Below are 23,148 nucleotides of genomic sequence, written 5' to 3' on the forward strand. Positions count from 1 at the left end.
TGTGATGGATCTGGTCTGCAAGCCATAAATTGAGTACCCCTGGTTTAGAAGAACTATTCAGGGTATGTACACAAGTGCAGGCAGTCTGTTGGGGTGGCACTCTATTTCATGATGCTGTACATAAAGCACCATGAGTTAGGCCCCTATTGAATCTAACACGGGTTCCCCTGTTGGATGTGGGGGCTCAGAGCCCACCTGCACTGCCCCAGGCCAGCAGGTGGGAGTGCTCCAGCAGCCTCCCTCTTCCCTCCTCTCCCCCCATGCACACCTAGCCTGGCTACCCCTGCTGGGCTTTTGGGGGGAGCTAGGCTGGGCCTGTGAGGTGGCAGGGAGGGCTCTGTTCCCAGCTCCAGGCACAGCAGTCAGGAGGGTGATGCTGTCAGGATGCTTGTGGGGTGGGGGGAAGAGACAAAGGGAGCCCCCCACAGTATATGCCTGGCTCCCCCCAACTCTGCAGTGGGGTAGCTGGGGGGGGCATGTGGCAAAGGGGGGCTCCCTTCTTCCCCCACCCCATGTAAGGTCTTGACAGTGGCAGAGGCTGCCACGCCTGGAGCTGGGGCAGAGTGGGGGAAATAGAACCTGCTCTGGAGCCATGAATGTTTGTTATGTTACTGCTGTCGAGCACTTTTGTGCAGAAAAGATAACTTCTGTAAATGCCCACAAACTGTGAATCTCAGTAGCACATAGCTAGACTTTTGAGAAGAAGTCTAATAATCAGCCTATTAGTCTTATCCAAAATGTTATCTCAGGTTCTCCTACCCTCTTTCAAGGAGTCTACTAGAAGTTCATGACGTCTTTAACCAAAGCGGTTAGTTGTCAGTTGTGAACCTAAGTAATTAGAACCTTTCACTTGCCTTATACAATAACTACTTGATTATAATCTAAGAGCAGTTGTCTGGCTTTCAGACTACCTCATTAAGAGTTAATTTATATGCAGGTTTTGTTTTTCCAAAAAAGCACATTTGACTGATCCACCCTATCATAAATTTTGTAATGATAAGGTGGTGCTGGCTCATCTAAAATTCCATCCAAAGGTGGTGTCAGATTTTTACTTTAGTCATCTTAACAATCTTTTCCTTCCCCTTATTTTCATTGTTGTAAGACATTGTTATATGAGCTTAATCTCAATAGTGCTGCTCCTGTCCCCGGGGCAGTTTGCAACATATCGTAGATTGTCATTGCTAAAGCTCCCATATGAATTTATTATTACTTTTTTTTAAAGTTCAGATTACCTCCTAATTCATTCCTTGAGCAGTTTTCTGTGCTTCCTTTTACGTGTCTGACTGATGGTGTCTGGCAGATGTCCTGCATCCTGCAGAGGCCTCTGGTTTGTGACTGTCTAGGAATTAGGGCAAATGGTGAGGGTAAGAAACTTGCAAATTTGGGCATAAGCAATCTGGAGCGGGGGATGTCTTTCAGATATTGTCATTCTTGTGGAAGGCCAGTGTGGGCATGGTGAGACTCTTTAGCCCTGTCTAAACTTAAGACAGCTTGCAGATATGGAAGAGCAGAATAGTTGGTTGCATTTTGGAAGAGAATGGTTTTGGAGTCTTTTTACTGAGTTCATCATCCACTAGTGTCAGAGTACAAATGAAATGTGAGCTGCTCTATGCTAACATTTCTGTCTTGCTCCTTTTCCTGATGATATAGGAAGGGGTTTGACAGTGGTGCTGGGATAAATTTAGAAATGTGACTTCAGGGACTCCTGAACCATTTAGTCCAGTCCTTTGCCTTTATAGACAAGCATTTAGTAATTATTTGCACAAAATGGTCCTTCAGAACATCCTTTCTGGCCTCTCACATTCACTTACATCAGAACAGTAAACAAAGCAGGCTAGTACAATTAAGGCAGAAAATAGAATAAACTGTTCTATCAGTCGTCTTACAGTTTGAAAATAAATGCAATCCAAATAATGTAAGAGTTGTTGATATTAATTGATGGTAATTCTTACATCTCTCCATCCAGTTGCACTTTGTGATTATTTTAAGTACAATTCTATTTGATATGGAATTTTACTTTTTTCCCCCTTTGTTGTTGCAGAGTCTCCTACAGATTTTTGGTGTGGTGGGTGTGGCAGTGGCAGTGATTCCTTGGATACTCATCCCTTTAGTTCCACTTTTTATTCTTTTCATTTTTCTCCGACGGTATTTCTTAGCCACATCGAGAGATATTAAACGCCTGGAATCCACAAGTATGTCACTTGTATAAAGCTGGTTTAAGTTTGAACTACATTTCATTTCATGGAATGCTAAAATTCTGTACACTATCTGTTGATCAAGATTTTTTTCTTTTGTTCCTGTCTACCCACACCCCCCTCCCAGCACTTTGGGTTCAATGCCGTTCCCCCCCACCCACCGCATTGGGTCCAACCCCACTCCTCCCACTCCCCCCCCGGCTACTTCAGGTCCACCCTGCTCCCCCCTAAGCCTTTTACTATGTTAGAACTAGCAAATTGCCCATCAAGAATGATGGGGAGGCGGGGCTGAAGCCCTGAGTCTGGGCCTACACCCCTCCCCCCTGCCACTCGTTGCCTGGGTCTGCTCTACCTCCCACCACCACTTCAGGTCTGGCCCCGCTGCTTCCCTTCCCCCCCCCCCCCCGGAACCACTTTGGGTCCAACCCTGTTCCCCCCTCCCTCACTCCCCCACTGCTTCAGGTCTGCCTGGCTCGTGGTCATGCTCCCCCCACTCCTTCCCTGCACACTGCCTCCCCCTCCCTGACGGCTGTTCTGCAGGGTGCTGCTACTGTGATCCTCCCCTTCACCCTTAGGCAGGGAGACGGGGGAAGCCCTGTTGCTTGGGCGGCCGGGGCATGTTCCCCACTGCCAAACTTCCCTGGCAGTGGGGCAAACTTGGGCCTGCCCAGCCCAGGCCACCAAGCCAATCACCCCCCGTCATCTCAGCAGCGCATGCATAGTTGACTAGAAGCGTTATGGACAGACAAACAGACAGACAGACAGACTAAGCCTTTTATTAGATTAGAATTGTTTGTTACCTAGCCTCACAAAGAACTCTATATATCATTTGAGTAATAAAAGACACAAAACAGGAAAATTTTGAACTTAAATACTTGAATTTCAACTATTGTTGAAGAAAATTGTGTGTAAATTATCACTCATATCCAAATGGTTGTAGTGAGCAACAGGAATTTTTAATTAAAGATACTATATATTTACGGTAAAGATTCAACAAAGTAGCTTGCATCAGTAAATACACAGTAGTAGTAGGATTAGAGATTACTCTAGCACAAACATAAAAAATTAAATACTGCCCTTCAGCTAAAGTGGGATTCTCCTTTTTTACTTTGCAGCTCGAAGTCCGGTATTTTCCCACCTGTCATCCTCTCTCCAGGGACTTTGGACTATTAGGGCTTTGAAGGCAGAGCAAAGGTTTCAAAAATTATTTGATGCTCACCAAGACCTTCACTCAGGTTTGTAATGAATCAGCATGAACAACCAAGTTCTTAGCTCTGTAGGAGGGATATATCTTTTGCCCCCAGATGCACATATTCCACTTACATTTAATTCAGTAGGAGTTGTGCATGTGTCTCTAGGGCAAAATCTCCCTATTATTTTCCCTGGTTTGATAATTCATTTTAGGCTGTAGTACAATTTGAGATACCCAAGCTTGTATCTTTAATCATCTATAAAATAAATGTTTTAAAATATGCCTGATAAGGCTATTTAGGGAATCCTTTTTCTTCCTGTATATATCATTTTGGGGAGAAAAACAATTTGTACTTTATTTTATAAAGCATATCTAATAATAATGATGTGCTTTTAAAGAGTTTCAAATCGGCAAATAAGTTTTTTAATTCTTTGAACAGTTTTCATAGTTCATTGCCATATAAATACAGATTTGATTACAGTTATTAATTTGATTAAAGTCATCTTGGCTATAATATTAATACTTTCTAAAAAAAAAAATCTGAATTAGATTTATATCATGACCTTTAGCAATGAAATTAACCAAACTAAGTAACAGGAAAGGTTACTGACCTTTTAGTAAATTATTCAAGTTCCTGTAAATATCTCTTGTAGGAATTTGAATAATTTACAGGTGAATAAGGAAGAAGAATTAATATCTTATGATTGTTAGATGAGATGTTCAACTTTTATCTGTCTTAAGGTATGCAACTATACCCTAAAACACTTTACCTATCATTTTTTAATTAAAAAAATCTAAGACCCAAATTTACTGTTAGATCACCTAGCCTGAGCTGTCAAAGGGCATGGAATCTCAGCCTGCTCCCACCCCCAGGTAAAACTGTTGCTTGATCTGAGGACCTCATCCCACTGCTTTCCTTACTCCTATGTTCCAGAAAAATAGTGTGAGCATCAAAGCAGCTTTTCAGATTTCTGTGTGGATATTTCATGTTTACTGTGGCAGCTGTGGGTGGTAGACCCAATAAAGATTTCAGCTCCTCTAAAGCCCCCTTTTGTAGTTCATTTTCCTCCCCAGTGGATCTGACTCCTTACGGTCTTTCAGCTCTTTCTGTCCTAGAGCCAGCTCTAGACCGACCAGTCAGAATCTGCAAGGCTGCCAGTCTAAGAATCAGCCTGCGAAAGCAAAGCAAGTAATCGGGGAACATTCTAGTGTACCTAAGAACAAGCATAATAGTAAGACTGTGCATAAAAACTCCACTGTGTAAACAACGATTGGATTAGCCCTTGTGTCATGGCTTCACACGGAGACCTCATGTTCAGTTGCATATCCTTTGACTCCTGAGTTCTTTTTAGAGTCATCACATTCCTGAGTATGGTCCCCCTATCTGCATGTATATTATTAGTGCACTGGACTATATTAAGTTGCATTTTGTTTGAATAATCCCAGTTTACCACATGATACCCTACTGTGAAATTTTAATTTTTACATGTATAACCTCTGTTCCTGGAAGAAGGCGGGATAGAGATGCACCTTATAGACTAAATCAGAGATGTATAAACTTCATCAGAGCTCACTTCATCAGGTGCTGTTGTAACTGGTCCTGTGTTTGAGTGCTTCGGTTTCTATTAGTGTTTTTATACTGCTTTTTGCTTCAGCCTTATACTAAATTACATATATTATGTTAAAAATGTTCAACTAAGTTAACATTTATTGTGACACATTTTATCTGAAACTTAAATGAAAGAAAAGCTGTAGTATTTTTCATCACATAGTTCGCCCCTCACCTGAAGTCTGCTAAAGTCCATGAGAATATTTTTCCATTGACATTAGTAGATTTTGGTCCTTTTCTTTCTGCACTCATTACTATTAAATATGTTAACTTCAGCTGTGTTGAGCAGTACAAAGATTAATATCTGAAGACTGGTCAGCCTTCTCTAGCAAAGCAAAGCAAAGCAAAGTAAAGCAAAGCAAAGCATGTTTATCACCAGGGGCACTGCCCCCCACCCCCCAGTCTCCAAGAAAGGTTTTTTTTTTTAATTTATTGAATTAATTCACGCTGAATTTTGTGGGATTTGCCATGGAACTTATTTCCCCTGTAACTCATTGTTCTTTATGACTTTCACAACACTCTTTAGAGGCTTGGTTTCTATTTTTGACAACCTCACGATGGTTTGCTGTGCGTTTGGATGCCATCTGTGCCATCTTTGTTATAGTGGTTGCCTTCGGTTCCCTCCTTCTTGCGAAGAGTAAGTATGCATGTTAGAAATGTTTGCACTGTAATTAATATTCATAGCAATGTCTAGTTCATTTTCAAAGATTGCTTCTTCTACTAGTTTAAGGATTGCAGTTAAGTTTTTCTTTCTAGATCCTAATCACAGGGTTGGACTGCATCTCTTTAAAAAATGAATAAATCCTGAAGATGATTCAGACTTATCACTTATTATCTTCTTCCAAAAGGAAAATGATATCTTGTCTACATTATTTAAATCTAGCAGCAGGTTGAAAGATGCAGCTCAAGTGAGTTGGGTCAGTAAGAGATGTCTATCCCAGAAGGGAAATTGCCCTGTAATAATTTTTGTGTTCATTGTTATTCTCATGCAGTCATTATTTTATTCATCATCCTACATGTAATTGAGGTAGATATACTAACTTTAAAACTGGATGGTTACTAAAAAAAAAAAGGAATTGGACATGAAGATTAGTGTAATTTCCTATTTTCTTTCCTTTGGTTTTCCTTTAGATACATTTTATATGCATAATCCATATTACACATTAGAAAATTAGGAAATCTCATCCTTGGTAGACAAAGTCTTGGCTGGGATGATATAATTGCGAACAGTTTTGTGTGGGCAAAGGGTAGGACTAGATCAGTGGTTCTCAGCCTTTTTCGTACCAGTACTCATTTGCCAAGATAGATGGCTTGTCCTGACCCACAGCCCCCTGACCCTGTTGGTGCCTGACCCACAGTCCCCTGGCCTCCCAGGCCATGCTGGGCCCCTCGCTCCCAACCTGCAGCCTTCTTCCCCCTCAGCCCTGCTGAAGGGGGCCTCCAGCTGCCCCCGTCCCACTTGGGTCACAACATGGTGGCTGCAGTGGCTCTGGCTCATGCAGGTGGCAGCAGAGTGAGTTGGCCTGGCACAGGCTGGAAGGAGGAGGGGGAGGGGAGGCCTGTGGCACACCTGCTCTAGGCTGGCATACATCATGCCAGACAGCCTGGTCACGGCCCCTCCCACCTTCCAAGCAGCGTTTCCCAGCTGCCCTGCCCCTATGAACACAGGCCCAGTCCTGGTGTCGCCAGTCTGGCCATGCAGCTCTCCTCTACCACTTCCCCCATTGAAGGGGTAGGTGCCTTCCCCCTGCCCTCCTGTCCTGCCACAGCCTTGGTGCCTGGCCATCTTCCCCCAGTGTTAGCAGGCACCCACCCCCTGCTACACACCCATCCCCTCCCCACACACACACATGCATGCACTCATGTACATACCACTCTCTCCAGCCCCCAACAGTCCCCAAGCCCTGGCCCTCCAACCCCCACTCAGCATGAACTTATCTGCGTCTGGTAGCTGGGGCTGCTCCCACAACCCTCCCTGACTGTGTGCTGATCATGCCCCAAGCAGCCACTTGGAGGCTGGAGTGCTGCCAGCCTGAAAAGGGAAACCTGCACTTTGCAAATTTTTCTGGCACTTACTAATGACCCTTTGAAATATTCTTGCGACCCACTTTTGGGTTGCAGCCCATGGGTTGATTAGCACTAGTGTAGATGATGCCCTGAGGTCCCTTCCAACCCTAATTTTCTACAATTCTATGATTCTATGTTAGATAGTATGTTGTCATTATATATTATATAGTATATTGAATGCATTATATAAAAATATATATCAGCTATATTATTTCTATAATGAAATTATGTACATTGCATCACAGTGAAGATTTCCTACTAGAACTGAAGTTACTAGATTGGAATAAAGAGCACTCAAAACCATGGCCTGAGTCTCCTCTTAGCTCAGGATAAGGAAAATAGGGGCATCTTTACACATGCTCCGGGGTAGGGGACTCTTTAATTAGAGCGGCTCTAAAAACCATCCTGGCCCTCTAGCTCTCTACCCGCCATCCCTCCAGTGTGGCCAAACTACTCCCGATCCCATAAATTACTCCTGGCGCTGTTTGACCAGTGTTCACTGGTCCCGGGAGCCAGATTGATGTAAGTCAGGGTGGGCAGATTGTGGGGCTAGTGGCTCCATGGGGAGTTTGACAGGATCTGGGGGTCAGTTTCTCCCTACCCTAGAACCAGGGGCTATTTTTAGATGAACAATCCCTTTGTCTACCCCAACTTACTTCAGACCAGAGGCCTGAGTAGCGAATGAAGACTGTTTTTTCTAACAGATTTTTGAAAACTTAAGAAAATATTTGTTGTGGTATTTTTATTTGGCACTTTTGTTTATACGGGTATAAAACTGAGGTGAAAGAAAATACTCTGTCCCTACCACTTCAATCATACATTAGGTTCAGAAAGGAGGTTACTGGAGTATTGTGGTGTTCTATAAATTCTTTTTTGTGTTTTGTTTTTAATTTATGCTCCAGCTCTGGATGCAGGACAAGTTGGCTTGGCATTGTCCTATGCAATCACTCTCATGGGAATGTTCCAGTGGGGTGTTAGACAAAGTGCTGAAGTTGAAAATCTGGTAACATTTATTTCATTTTAGTCTTTTCAAATTGCTGTTAAGTGAAACAATATACATTAGAAATGTTATTTTTGCATTGGGGCTAATGGAATTTGTAGGAGCCTGTCACTTACGCCTAAAAGTTTATGCCTGTTAATTTGTTTAGAGTTGATGCATATTTAAAAAGTATTAATTTTTTATTGAATTCACTACTTTGCTATATAAAATAAGTTGATTTTTGGTGTTTCCCAAATATATGTAGTAGAACATCCTAAAACAATTTATGCGATTTATGAGGAAAATATATGCTGGATATTAAGCTTTTTAAATTAATGTGGAAGCAAACAAATACTGTAAAGAGAACACATTGCATCAGAAAAAATCTACTTGTCCATTTGTAGTGACACTTGAAATTTACTTGTAATTATGATGATTTGTTGCAACATAGTGTAGTATATACACCTAGTATATTAGATAAAAAGTAACACATCCTTATGTAGCAATAAATAATGCTAATAATAGTCTTCTGTTGTATTTATACTGTATAGCACATTTGCATTTTCAAAGCACTTTCCAAACATCAGTTAATAACACTGATAACACTTACCTGAGGAGAGACTGCCAAATATTTTTGTATGAATTAGTGGAGTTCACTCATTATGAGTTTGAAGAGCAAATCAAATCAGGTGCTAAAAATATGTATACACTTAAATATTATGCTGGATTGGAACCTATGTTAGGAGGAAAAGGCAAACCCTTCCACTTTTTTATTTCTAGTCCATAAATACAGGACATTGCCAAGATCTCTCCTTTGCAGAATCTGTGATTGAAAGAAAAGTTCTGTAATCATTTTGCATGCAATGTTATAATCAAAAATATTTTTCAAGATTGTAAATAAACAGGGGTCTGTTGCTTTTATGACTTTCCAGATGATATCAGTAGAAAGAGTAATGGAATACACAGCTCTTGAAAAAGAAGCTTCTTGGGAGTCCACTAGGCGCCCACCACCTGACTGGCCAGCTCAAGGGATGATTGCTTTTGAAAATGTTAACTTCACTTACAGCTTAGATGGACCTTTGGTGTTAAGGCACTTTTCTGCCTTAATCAGATCAAAAGAAAAGGTATGCATTTGCTGCTTGCTTCAACTGGGCCCATCATGTTGTTAAATATTAACTGATATAAAATATGATATTGTGAATAAATAAGCCATAGTCTTAAAAATGTAATTATGTTAGTAATAACAAAGAAAGAAACACTTCTTTTGGGAATACAAGTAGCTTTCTGGGGTTAATAACCTACCTTGTGGTTTGAGAAACTAAGGAGTTGAGAGGGTTGAAAAGTGCCATTTCATTGAGCCTAAATGTTGCTTTGGAAACTCCTTGGATGTGACCAACTTTCAGAGAATTCAAGGCAAATAGGGCCAGAGCTGTTGAGGAAGAGGGGTAAAGATGCAAAGAAATGGCATCTCTGCTTTTGTGCTGCTGGTAGTTGGCCCTGGGGAATGCCCCTTCACATGCGATCTGGCGTCTGCCAAGTTGTCCTGGGTGTGGTAGGGGAGTCTAGGGCCAGCACCTGGACTCGACCCAGCAGCCTTACCTGGAGTCCTGGGCACCTCCTGGGGCTCCAGCAACAGTGATCTAGGTGTGTGGAGCACGGTTGGCAGCTGGAGTATGGCTCTAGCTGACAAGGCTCTGGTTTCAGGCAATGTGCTCTGTTGCCACTTGCACCACCTTGCTTCTTTCTGGAGCAGGTTTTTTTGATACCAGGATCTCCCATTGTCAAAATAACCCACTGTGCTGCAAATTAGCAGTGTGGTGAACACCTGCATACGTAGTGCATGCAGTTTGCACTGCTGCAGATGGGTCTGCAGCGCCACAAACCACACGTGCATGCTTGTGGGAACGTGCGTAGAGTGTGGGAGGTAATCCATTTTCATAGATGGATAAGGATAATTAAGAGGAAGATGCATGCATGTACATGATGAAGAAGAGAAGATATTTTATGATTGAGGATTTTATTTCAGTTCCTTTAACCTACCATGATTAAATTGGTAGTTGACAGAAATGTAGAAACAAAATCTTCCTTGTCCAATCTTCCTCTTTCTTATTCTGAGACTACCCCAACTTAAAAAGTATTGTTACAGAGGGAGGTCTCCATTATAGAAAAAAAAAAGAAATTACAGGAACTCAGTGTCAGTTCAGGCTCTGCTGCATTTCAAATGTACACACACTTTTTTAAAATTAAGATTCCTTACTTGGGAGCTTTGTCCTACTCTGCCCATCACTGCCCTGCCCTATTTGAAACTCATCTTCCATTCAGCCTCAACTCATTCCATGAATGCCACGTGCCCCTAGAAGCTGAGGGGTTATGGCAAGCTCCCACAGGTGGCAGTGCTGCTGTCGGTGCCAGGAGCGTGATGGCACTAAGTGGAGAACCACTGCAGGCAGCCCCAGCGCTGTTGGCAGTGGAGGGAGGGGGACAAGCGCTGACCAGTGGTTGGTAACCACCCGCAGATGCTGCCGGCAGCATTGGCAATGGCCAGTGGCGATCACGAACCGCCCGCAGATGCCACTGGCAGTGTTGGTGGTGCCTTTTCACAGGGGGTGCACCTGCACCCGTGTGCACCCTCTACCTGTCGCCAATAACCCATTCCATTCCTCAAGCAAACCATTTTAGTAATATGTATGTTACAAGAATTGGACTTTCAGTGCTTCACAGAAGCAATCTGGTGGTAATAAGTAGTTAGGAACTCAGGGCAGGATGTTTGCAAAGTGTAGTAAAAAGGATTATTTTTCTTTCCTGTGCTTTTCTCACCTTTCGGCTAGCTCTGTAGCAGTTATAAGCTACCTAGTATAATGGTGGATAAGAAGATGTAATTTTTTTAGTAGGAGGTTGGTGACACCAGAGAAAGAAATAGAAATAAAATAAAAGAGCAGATGAAAAAGAAAAGAACAGATGCTAACAATGTGTAGCTAAATACTTGTTGGGGTTTTTTGATCTATGTGACTGCTGTGGGTTTGCCTTTCTAAAAGAATTTTGCCCAGTTTGAACCAGTTGCCACCTCTGGAGAGAAATTTGGTGTTTTTTCCTTCCTTTTTGAAACTGTTGTTTTTGGTAATGCTTTGCAAAGTATTACAGCAAACTGCCACTGCTAAAAAATAATAGGCTCCCAAGCAACTAATGTACCTTTCCTAGTTTTTAATGATGGAGAAACATACATTTCATTGTCCTTTAACACCCTGTGTAGACTACATGTTCATCTGTACTAGGAGTGTCACACTGGTATACTGTACTGGAAGAGTGCTTTTATTGTCAATGCAGCTATACCAGCAGATCTGTGTCTCTAGTAAAAATCACCAGTGTAACAAGCTTTAGTGATACAAAAAGCTTTCTCATTTGGGGTTACTTCCTACATGATTAGCTCTGTCAGATGGTCTGTGACCAACATAGCTAGTCCAGCAGACACCTGTAGTGTGGACTGAAGGAAGAACTTGTTCCATTTTTTATTAAATGAGTACTCCATTCCTGCCTAGTCCCTAGTATAGACAGGGCCAGTTCTGGCACTGTAGGCAATAAAAGTGGTATTTAAAAGCTTAAGGTAGTTGCTAAATGGTATTCAAAACCGTGTTAGTATATGCTGGCTACAACAATGATTTTAGGTTGGCTAATAATTTGACAAAGAGTAAAATGATTAGCCCACTTAGTACCACACAGGAAAAGCAAATTGAATGAGATATTTATTGAACATGGTATCCATCCTTCACATAGACTCTGGTGCATATAAGGTCCCCTGCCAGGACAAAGCCCTGCCCGCCATTATTGTTCAAGTTATGGGGCTAGGGCTCATTTGTAAGATAGAGTTGATTATTTTGTATGAACATAAGCATCCAAAGAAAATAATTCATAAAGGAATTTTGTCCCTTAAAAGCTGTTTCAAATTCATGTTGATTTTTTAGAAGTTGTCAGCATTTTGACTGAAAATACAAATAGATTTAACAACTCAAACACAGTCCTTTCATTTGATGCCAGCCTGAAAGAGGGATTTTAACAATTTTCAGAGCAGCTGCACTTTTATTTTAAGTATCACTTTATTTGTTTAATGTTTTTCTGTATGCTGCTAATACAATATAGTGTATCACTGACATTTCAGAGGAAACAAATGAATTCTTGTTCTTATAACTCTTTGTGTGTGTTTTTTCCCTTCTGCTTTTTCTTTTTTATTTATACTTTGAAAGAAAAAGGAGTTTGAGTATAATTGGGCACAATTTCCCTTTTTTCTTTTTTTAAGTGATCTAAATTCCAACCAAAATGGTAGAATTTATTTTCTTCTATATCATGTCTTTGAACACATGTATATAAATGATTCCATATTACGTAATAAAATGACAGTAAGCACCTGCATATATTAGTGTGTATATGTATATGCACACACACACACGTATTTAGATTAATTGTTTAATAAAGTTATTGAATTAGGATTATTAAACTGGATAATATGAAAGGATTTTTTTTACATTTATCTCCCAAGTCACTCCTTACATTTTATTTCATAGTGCATTGTATGGTTTTGTTTAAACAGAGGTTTATTCCAGTTTCTGGAGAACCCATTCCAGAGCTTAATCTATCATGGAGTTTTTTTATTTCCTGGTGTTTGTTGTTAAGTTTCCCTTTCTTTACTTTCATTCCAGTACTCCTTGTTATTCTCTAAATTTGCATACCATATTAATGTATACTATATAATTGCCCTCCCATGTTTGTACTCTTAATATACTCATAAATTATAGTCATATTCCTTTCTAGTCATTTAGGGAAGCTGTATTGTACATATTTAACCCTATTATTTCGTTTAAAATCAGTATCTCCATCCCATATTAATTTTTGTTCCTCTTCTCTGAACTCCCTGTAGCTTACCAGTAGCTTTCTGAGAATGTGGTCCCTAGAACTGAATGTAATATATAACAGATGGTGCCAGATCAGATCTGTTACAACAAGTTATGCCCTCCTGTACTCTGTGATATAGTTTATTGGAATATGCTCAGGTTTCCTAAGTAATCCCTTACATATTTCTTGCTGAAGATAGAATTTTTTTTTAAAGAAGTTTCTTTTCTGGGTCATATTTAGTTACCATTACTTGTCATCCCTTTTCATTCGTATTAATGGACCTACTTTCTCTCCAGCATTTTACCATTTCATGTATTGGTAAAAGTCTTCTCAATTGTATGACTTTAGGCTTCTTAGCATTTCCATATGTTGTATTTTTCTTGTCTTTTGTTTTCACTGAAATTCTTTACTGAGTGACTATATTTGTCTGGTGGCTTCTTCATTCTTTTCGTTTCCTGTAGAGACTTGGCATAATTTGAGTTTTATTTTTTATAAATTCGCTGTCTAAAATCAATGGCCATTTTAAACATTTGTTTCAATTTTTATCGATTTTTAAATTTTTCAGGGTTGCGTGAAATTTGGGGTGTGGAAATAGACACTCTCTCTCTCTTTCCCATGGGGGAAGTTGCCAGTGGCTTGCTATGCCTGCTTGCTCCTACCCAAGTTTGCAAGGGAGGACCTGGCTGGCTAGTACCCTGCAGGCACTGAGCTAGGGATGCATGGGCAGGGGTGGGGGCAGACACAGGCAGGTAAGCAGAGCCCAGCCTTCCCCCCCTGCCTTTTACTGTTGCTCAGCAGGATCTTGCCCAGGCACTACAGCAGCTGCCTATTCTTATGTCCCCTTTCTATAAATGTTGATGATTAACTGTGATTGTGAGATGAAATCAACATTTACTGATAAAAGTCAAATCCTGCCAAGCCTAAATATATGGTACAAAATGCACTGCTTCTACCAACCTTAATTCCTCATTTGCTGCAACTAACCATGAGCACTGATAACATCTGTATTTCTATACCGGTTGTGATCCTTTTGTTAGCTTTAATCTTATTAGGGATACTCATTGATTAACCTCATATTTGACATGAGAAAGGTTACCAGATGATGGCTTAGCTAGCTTGATTTCTGTTAGGTAATGGTTATTTAATAGTAAAGCGGTTAATAAGCTGACCTCCGAGTGCTTTACAGAGGTCAGTACCATTCTCCTCTTTTTGCTAATGGGATAATGAAGCACAGAAAGCTGAAGTGACTTGCACATGGTCACTCAGTAGGAAAATAGAGAAGCTTAGAATAGGACCTGTCTTGGACAAGTTGCAGGCTAGCATTCTCCCTGCCAGGCTACATTGCTTCCGATGTATTCCACAGCACATATTAAGGGAAACCTTCAGTTTTTTTGTCAAATGTTTTCTTATTTCACCTTTGATCTAATTTAGATTATTTTGAGGCTTAAAATGGCATGTGATCCTAGGCTGAGGTTCTTTTAGAGCTATATCCTATTCAACCTCTTAGGTGTTTAAGTGTGACCCATTCCACCCTTCTCCAGTGCCTGAAAAACCATTAACACCAAAGCAGGGGAAGTCCTACTCCTCCTCACCACTTTTGTGATTCAAGGCTAAGATAATGGCATGTCACAAAAGTAGATGTTTCTAGTTTTTCAGGGACTTGGGCAGAATGGAATAAGATTACACATAGGTGGAACGGGAGCGTGTACTTTAACAAAAATATATCCTGTTGTCTTGCTTATCAGTCGATTCAAAATTTCATTTTTCCATATGGAAGAGCACTACAAATACAGTCTCAGAAGCTGCTGGATTTTGTCATATTGGTTTGGTTGGTTTTGCAGGTTGGAATAGTGGGAAGAACAGGAGCTGGAAAGAGCTCTTTGATAGCAGCCCTCTTTCGGCTGGCTGAACCTGAAGGAAGAATTTGGATTGATAAGTACCTGACAACAGAACTAGGACTCCATGACTTGCGGAAGAAAATTTCAATTATACCTCAGGTATGAAGTGGATTTTTGTCTGCTCCACATGTTTCTGCTTTAGGAATCTAATCTTGTAGAATCCCAAAATGCAACCTTTATCAGGGAAGGGGCTGGACTAAGAGTGGTTCCCTGGTACCTTCCATGCTACTGCTCTGTTGGGCTAACTAGAAACTAGTACAGCCAAGAATGGGCTTATAGGGATTCCTTTAGTATTCTTGTTGGCTTTTTTTCAAAGAAAAAAAGAAGATTCAGAAAACCCTAAAGGTTCCTCTTACATACATACATACAGCAAAACAAAGTCTTGAGGTTTGTGTATGTGAGGTTTTTTAATTTTCCAGGTATTTGTACTCAACTCTGAATGAAAATGGGGCATTTTAAAAATCAATATTCAGTCACCTAAATAAAATCAATATTTGAAAAATGTGGTTATTTTCACTGTGAAATACTTACCAAATCATCTGTGTGCAAGCATAAAAAATAATATATGCATTATCAATGGCCTTAAAATAAGGCCTCACCTCCACTTTTCAGAAACATCTGGAAACATTTATATTAATTTAAACTACCTTAACCTTCATTCCAGAACTGATAACATACCTCCCAGCTAAAAACAAAGTCTGAAAGCAAGGTTATATCCTAAATATTATCTTCTGCTTTTGTGGACTTAATAAAGGGATGACAATTCAAAACTGGACGCATTTTTGGAGAAAGGTCTTGCTTCTTCCCTGTCCTTAAGAGACCAGCCTTTGTGGCAAGTGGATAGAATAATTAACCTATGGTATTGCAAGTAACTTTTCTTTTGGACATCTTCTGTAAAGGAGGTATAAAAGGCAAAACGGAAAATTGAATGATGGGACTACAGCAGCAAAACCAGAACTTTGTCTTTGCTAAAGTTGACAAAGGAGGAGCAAGCCCAGGCAATGACCTATCGGGAATTGCAGCCTGTTTCTTCAGGAGCATCTGAAGGCTCCAGAAGTCCAGGACAACCATTAGATAGTCAAGCCATTAGATACCAGCCCTTCACCTGCCAAGATGGGACTGGGTGGTAGCTTCTGTGGCTCACCTTTGAGAAAGGATCAGTGGTATTTATTGGAAGAAGTATTAAGCTATCTGTTTTTTAACAGAAAAGGCACAAGTCACATATTATTTATGGGTGAAGCTGTTGAGAGTTACAAAAGCATCCATATTACCATCCTAGAGCTGGTTGTAAAAAGTACCTGCAATAGTTCTGGAAGGAGCCTTTATTCTTCAAGGGAGTAGGCATTTACCATATTCCCCCTCTAAAAAAACCCCAAAACCCAACCCCAGCAGCTGGAAACTGGGGTTTTCATAATGAGTTCAGGAAATATAGTAACAGAAGTTTCTGCCACTTAAGCTTCTGCTGGGCAAAAACAAAAATAAGATTGCATATGATCTGCAGGGAACAAAACAATGAGCAGGCTTGGAACCCTAACACCTGTTACTCAGTTACTTAGTACAAGGAACATTTTGTATGGTACTTTCCTCCTGCCAGTGACTTATAGGCAAAGTGTAGTGCAGTTGGTTCTGGGACAAATGATGGGCTTAATTTTAGACAGGGTTGAATACCTGGTCTAGGAAGGTGCAAGCTTGATCATGACCATCAGCTGTCTGGTAGTAGAGAATATGTGACATGTAGAGGAGGCCCACAGAATTGGACCACTGTGTGCCATCTCTCTCTGAAAGTCACCATCATTTATAGGCTGTGGAACTGTTGAAAGAAACCCAAATGGACTTGAGGACAGATGGGATGGAGTGGGGTGGACTGTTTAAAAATAATAATTTAATAATAATAATAATAATAATGAATAACTCATTTCCTAAAGACTGAGTACCTACCTCTTGTATTGTATGTCGTATTTTGATGAAGCCAGGCATAGACATGACTTTGAGGAGATGCCAGTTCACTATGGTGCTGACTGGGAATAAGATCACTAAAACTGTAACTGTGAACTCTCAGTTCCTCCCATGGGCAGATTCAGGATTTTGAAAAGGAGGGTGCAGATGATGTGCTGTGTCATCACATATAATACACACTTTTTTCCAGGTAAAAAGAAATTGGAAGCTTTACTAATGTACTAGGAGCCTAGGGCTATATTCAGTTTAAGATCAAAGCGAAAGCAAGTATAACTTTTTTGGAGTGTGCATTCATTTGCTATATTATTTATAATGTATAAAAATACAACTAGATAAAAATAATCAATAGATGTTTCTTTAGTGCTGGGCACATCTACACATGCATTTACTCCAGCCTAGATTTACTGCACTGTGCAGTAAGCTATTTTGGTTAAGTGTCTACATGTGCGGGGACCTGGCAGAAAATGTGCTGCCAGGTCCCTCCAACCCTGCTACACACTCCTGTGGCCACCGGGAGGAGCGCCAAGCTCCAGCTCCAGCTGCCACCAGGCTAGCAATCTTCTTTAAGACCCAACCCTGCTCTTTGCTGTCTGGGCAGCTAGCTCCTGTGCTCAGATGAGCACCATGGCATGCTCAGGGGCAGCACGCAGCAGCTCTGTTCACGTCCACTGTACCTCCTTGCACTATGGCTGCCCCAGACCCTGGCCCTGGCAACCAGAAACAGGGTCCCAGCATCCTGCTGGCTGTCTTGGTCACCCTGCTGGCATGCTACGCTGACCATCACCATGGCTACCCCACACATAGCGACCACCTACCTGACTGCAGCATGCCCTCCCAGGGCCCCCACTATTGTGCACTTGCTGCCACCAGGGACACAGACAAGGGGCTTCATGAGGCTACCATTGCCCTCCTGGGCCTCCAGCCCTGCTAACTCTGGGCCCGCCGCCTCAGCCAACACTGGTGGCAGCCCTTGCTGCAGAAGAACTGGGACAATGAGCAGTGGGTGGACGCCTTCCATATAACCCAGGCTGTCTTCAGGGACCTGCTCTACCAGCTCTGGCCCCACCTACAGTGCCAGGATACTGGCATGTGCCTGGCCCAAGCTGCCAACACCTACCTCGCCCTGGTGCTGCTCAAGCGGCCACATCTGCCAGCTTCCAGTATGTGGGCCACCTGTTTGGTGTGGACACAACCATCGCAACGGAGGCCATCCTGGATGTGTGCAGTGCCCTTTAAGACATGCTGGCGGACACCATCCTCTGTGCCCATGACCCCCAGGCAGTGGTGGCAGGCTTCTGTGCACTGGGGTTGCCCCAGTGTATCAGGGCCCTGGACGGGATCCACAGACTGGCTACTTGCCCACCCCATGGAGGCTGCCTTTATTAGAGCTACAGGGGGCTCCACTCTGTAGTCCTGTGGGCTGTTGTAGACCACCAGGTGACATTCATGCATATGAGCACCGGCTGGATGGGTAGTGTGCATGATGCCCATATTTTTAGGAACTCCAGCCTGGCCGCAGAGGTGGAGAGTGGGCGTTTTGTGCCGAGGGTGGTGGACCTGCAGCTGAGCACTGTCGTTGTTGTCTCACCCCTGCTCATCAGGGATCCTGTGTGCTCACTCCTGCTCTGGCTGATGCCCTGCACCAGGCATCTGGACCCCTGCCAGGCCCATTTTAACCTGTACCAGACCTGCACCCTGATCAAGTGAGCCTTCAGCTGCCTCAAGGCTCTCTCAGTGCCCACTTCAGTGTCACTGAGGAGAAACTTCCCTGAGTCACTGTTGCAGCCTGTGTGCTGCATAATGTATGGAAGGCCTGGGAAAAGTTGTCCCGCGAAGCCTGGTAGAAGAGGTCTGGCACATGGAGGTGGCCTGACAATGGGAGCACCGGCTGCAGCAGCAGCTGGGGGTCCCCCCTGCTGAGACCCTAGGAGAGCCACATACCTGCCAGCAAAGGCCAGAGCACCAGGTGTGGGAGGCTTTTGTGGACCACTTACTGGAGCACTCCCCTCTCTAGCCCGCCTGCCTCACTGCCCACAGACCCCTACTCCTTACCCCACCCCCAGCACCACTGTTATGCCAGACACAGATCCAAAACAGAAATCTTTATTCCTCTCACAGTACACAACCCCCATCTCTCTTGCCTCCCTTTCCAACAAACAGCCCCTTCACCACCCACCAACAATAAAAAAATGCTCTTCCCGGTTTGAAAACTGTACAGAGTCTGTGTTTTTGTGTCCCAGGCTAAGGGGCTGTGGGGGGGGGCACCTAGGGGGAAGAGCCTGGGGGCAGGTGGCTAGCACCCTGGCCTTGGGCTGTTCCCCTGTGGGTGCACACACTGTGGCACTTGCAGCAGGTGGAGGGCTCACCCAGGGATGATGACAGTCTGTGCTCCTCCAGGGTGGGCAGCTCCCCCTCCAGCTGTCAGAGTCCAGGCCCAGCAGTGCCAATGTCAAGTCCTTGTGCCACTACAGGTTACTTTGGCTCTACACCTGTATGGAGCCAGGGTGAATGGTGGGCTGGGCCCAGGCAGGTGGTGATGGACCTAGGGAAGGAGCCAGGCTAGGGGTTTCTGCAGGCGGGAGGCGGTGGAGGACCTCCCTGGCCCAGATGGGGCAGCAGGCAACAGTGGGCATGCATGAAACTGTCAGGCCCGGGACGGTGTCCAGGGTCTGGTGGTCATTGTCCAGGACCCCCATGGCCAAGCTCAGGATCTTATTTTGGCCCTACAGGATTTGGAGGTGCTCCTGGTCCAGGGCTAGGAGCTTATCCCGGTGCTCTCAGTCTGCCTAGTCCTGCACTTTCTCCCAGGTGATATCCTTCTGGTGCCACCTCTCCTTATGGCCTAGGTCCTTCTCCCACCACCTCACCTGCCAGGCCAGGTCCTCCTGCTGCCAGGCCCAGGTATCATCTGGCCTCTCCTCTTCCACAGCCACCAGCCACTGGAGGAGGAGAGTTCATTCCTGCATGCACTTTTGGTGAGGCCACCACATCTAGAGGGCTCCAGTACTGGATGGCAGTGTCCCTGAGCTTCCATTCCCTCTGGGCCGTGGCCTCTCCCTTATGTTCAAATGCAGGCCCTGCTGAACCAAAAGGCAAAAGCTTTTTGTCAGAGTTTGCAATATTTCAGAGATAAGAAGCTCTGCACCAGGTGCTGTGCACTGCCTGGCCTCAGATCAGGGGCTGGCTGTACACTTGTGCCCAGGAACCACGGTAAGTCAGGCCAGGCAGGCCTGGCTCAGATGGCTGGCAGCTGAGCCCCCACATCCCCGTGTACTCCCTTGAGCCAGGTGGCTCACTGGCTGCTTGCCTTAGCACATCCCCAGGGCAGAACAGGCCAGACTTGTGACAGCACTTGCTGCCATGGCTCCAGACCTTGCATCCCGCCTCTCCCCTTACTGGCCACCCACCTTACTGTTCTGCCACCCAGCCCATGGCACGCAGGCTTTGGGCCCACAGGGCTCTCAGATAACTGGGACAAGGAGCTAGCTGTGCCCCTGCCCTCCCCACAGGGGTCTTCTCCAAGGAGGCACCCCAACATTAACCCCCCCCACACACACCTCTGCTGCATCTGAGTGTGCCTATACTGTGTGTGCCCCATGAGCTGTTTGTGCAGCCTGCGGGGTGCCTGACCCACTATGCCCTGCTGCTTCTGATCCTTATGGTGCCCCAGGTGAACCTGTGCACCTGGTATGGGATCATGAGCTACAATGGTGTGGGGGGCAAGCCCAGGCTGCCCTGCAACCTGTGCTGCTGCCCAGAGGACTACCTGTGGCAGTGCTATACCACTGCCCTCAGCTGTTAAGGAGGACATTGTTGCCAATATTGATGCCTTCCCTGGGGCATAGGATACTCAAAACTTTATTGAGCATCCCATGTCCCTTCAGCTGTGCCTGCCCAGCTGAAGGGACATGGGATGCTCAGTAAAGTCTTGAACACCCCCACGTGTGCTGTGAGGAGGAACCTGGGACCAGGGGAGTGCAAGTAGGCTAGGCAGGGAGGGAAGGCAGGGGCCAGGGGCAGGAGTAGGGGCTGGGAGTATCCTCCCCCCAGTGCAGGGATTACCACGTTTGGGTCTGGCAAGGCTGGTGGCTTGGTATGGTCCTCTCCGTCAGTGATGGTGTCCAGCTCTGCTTGGGGTCCTAAGCCCACAGTATGCAGCATGCAGCACCTGGCTGCCCCCGGCCCCCCAACCCAGGGAGAAGCTTGTGCTGCTGACAGCCTACAATTGTGGTCAGTTACAGCCACCCCCTGTGCCTGCAAGCACTGCTTCACTGACCAGGAATGCCCACTCTCCCACATCACTCCTGACAAGGCCTCATAAATGTGGGTGTTGGAGCGCTCACCCCACTTGAGCTGCCTCTTCACCTCTGTGTCATTGCAGAGTGCCATGAGGTTACCTACCTTCTTCTGGTTCTAGTTGGGGCCCTGGGTGCAGGGCACGGGCATGTGCACATGAGTGGTGCCAGGCCTGACGGGAGAGGTTCCTAGGCTGCAGCCCTGAGGGTGGCCTCAGGCTAGCCCCCTAGTGGCTGAGCAGACCTGGAAGCAAATTTGCTGCTGGGTCACATCTACATGTTCATCACTGCACAGTAACTAATCATGATTAAATTTGCTATCTGCAAATTTAATCATGATTAGCCATGTGCAGTAAGGGCATGCACATGTAGAAGCTCGTCTGCACTGAGCAGTAAACTAGGCTATTGCTTAGTAATGTATCTCGTATACATGTGCCCACTTTTGTTTTTAAGATTAAATATACATCTTTCCTAGATTCATAAATCAGCTGGTCCAAATAGGTTGCACCCAAAAGTGCTAAAGGAACTGGCAGACATAGCACATCTACTGGTGAGGATATTCAAGAACTTGTGGCGCTCAGGTGAAGTACCTGAAGATTGGAAGAGGGCCAATGTGGTGCCCATCTTTAAGAAAGGGAGGAAAGAAGACCCAGGAAACTACAGGCCAATTGGTTTGACCTCATTCCCTGGGAAGATTTTGGAAAAAAATTATCAAAAACCATTCTTGGCAGGCTAATGGAAAGCAGTGTTCTAAGGGATAGCCAGCATGGGTTTGTTGCAGGTAGGCCTTGCTTGACCAATCCCATTTCCTTCTATGACCAGCTGATGTATCACCTGGACAAAAGGGAAGAGGTTGGTGTCATATATTTGGATTTTAAAAAAGCCTTTGACTTGGTATCCCACAATGTCCTCATGAACAATTGGGCAATTGCAGCCTTGACTACTCCATTCTTCAGTGGCTGGGGAACTGGCTCCGAGGTCAGACCCAGAGAGTAGTAGATGACCAAACCAAATCAACATGGCACTCAGTGACTAGTGGCGTCCCCCACAGCTCTGTTCTTGGACCTGTACTCTTTAATGTCTTCATAAATGATCTGGACACTGGTGTCAAAAACAGACTGGCCAAGTTCGCTGACACCAAACTTTGGGGAAGCGTGTCCACACTTGAGGATAGCCTGCTGATCCAGGCTGACTTCAGTAGGCTTGCAAGCTGAGACACTTATATGCTCGGCAATGCTACACTCATTAGCGCCATGACCAAAAGAGACTTGGGGATCATGATTGACAATAAGATGAATATAAGCCACCAATGCAATACTGCAACAAAACTCTGGCTTGCATCTACTGATGCATCTCAAGCAAAACCCAAGATGTCATCCTCCCGCTGTACTCAGCCTTGATGAGACGGCAGCTGGAGTACTGCATCCAATTTTGGGCTCCACAATTCAGGAAGGACATGGATAAGTTTGAAAGAGTTTGGAGGAGAGCCATATTCACGATTGAAGGGCAAGAGAATAGGCCTTACAAAGAGACGCTGCAAGCTATGGGACTCTTCAGCCTGGAGAAGTGCAGGCTCAGGGGTGACTTGGTGCCCATAAGTACATAAGGAGTGTGCATCAGGATTTGGGGGAACACCTGTTCACCAGAGCAATGCAAGGGATGACAAGATGTAATGGTCATAAACTCTTGCAAGACCATTTTAGGCTGGACATAAGGAAAAAATTCTTTACTGTCCAAGCCCCCAAGGCCTGGAACAGACTCCCCCAGAGGTGGTGCAAACACCTACTCCGGACACTTTAAATAAACTTTTGGATGCTTATCTTTCTGGAATCCTTTGACCCTAGCTGACTTTCTGCCCCTTGGGTAAGGGGCTGGACCCGATGATCTTACGTGAGATCCCTTCCAGCCCTAATGTCTACGAAATCTAGGAAACTAAATCAAACCTTGAGCATCTTGAGAATGCGTCTGATGCTTCACTGAAAGTTATTTTCACACCTGTATTGATATTAACCCAATTTAATGTTTCCATACCTGAATTAATGTTTTTACCTAGAGATAAAACAGTCTACCGGG

The 23,148-nt window shown here is 44.2% G+C and overlaps 1 protein-coding gene across 3 annotated transcripts in view; it reads left to right on the forward strand.

Annotated features, from left to right (window-relative positions):
- ABCC4 (ATP binding cassette subfamily C member 4 (PEL blood group)) overlaps positions 1-23,148 on the forward strand; it is a 220,666-nt gene that overhangs the window by 132,067 nt on the left and 65,451 nt on the right. For all 3 annotated transcript variants that reach the window (XM_090023501.1, XM_090023518.1, XM_090023509.1), the window contains 6 exons: positions 2,042-2,192; positions 3,311-3,430; positions 5,523-5,633; positions 7,966-8,066; positions 8,975-9,166; positions 14,768-14,923. In XM_090023501.1, coding sequence (XP_089879627.1) covers positions 2,042-2,192; positions 3,311-3,430; positions 5,523-5,633; positions 7,966-8,066; positions 8,975-9,166; positions 14,768-14,923 — 831 coding nt within the window. The remainder of the gene's footprint in view (positions 1-2,041; positions 2,193-3,310; positions 3,431-5,522; positions 5,634-7,965; positions 8,067-8,974; positions 9,167-14,767; positions 14,924-23,148) is intronic.

Source organism: Crocodylus siamensis, chromosome 1 (assembly GCF_052110815.1).
Source record: "Crocodylus siamensis isolate JL-2025a chromosome 1, ASM5211081v1, whole genome shotgun sequence".
Classification (NCBI taxonomy): domain Eukaryota; kingdom Metazoa; phylum Chordata; order Crocodylia; family Crocodylidae; genus Crocodylus; species Crocodylus siamensis.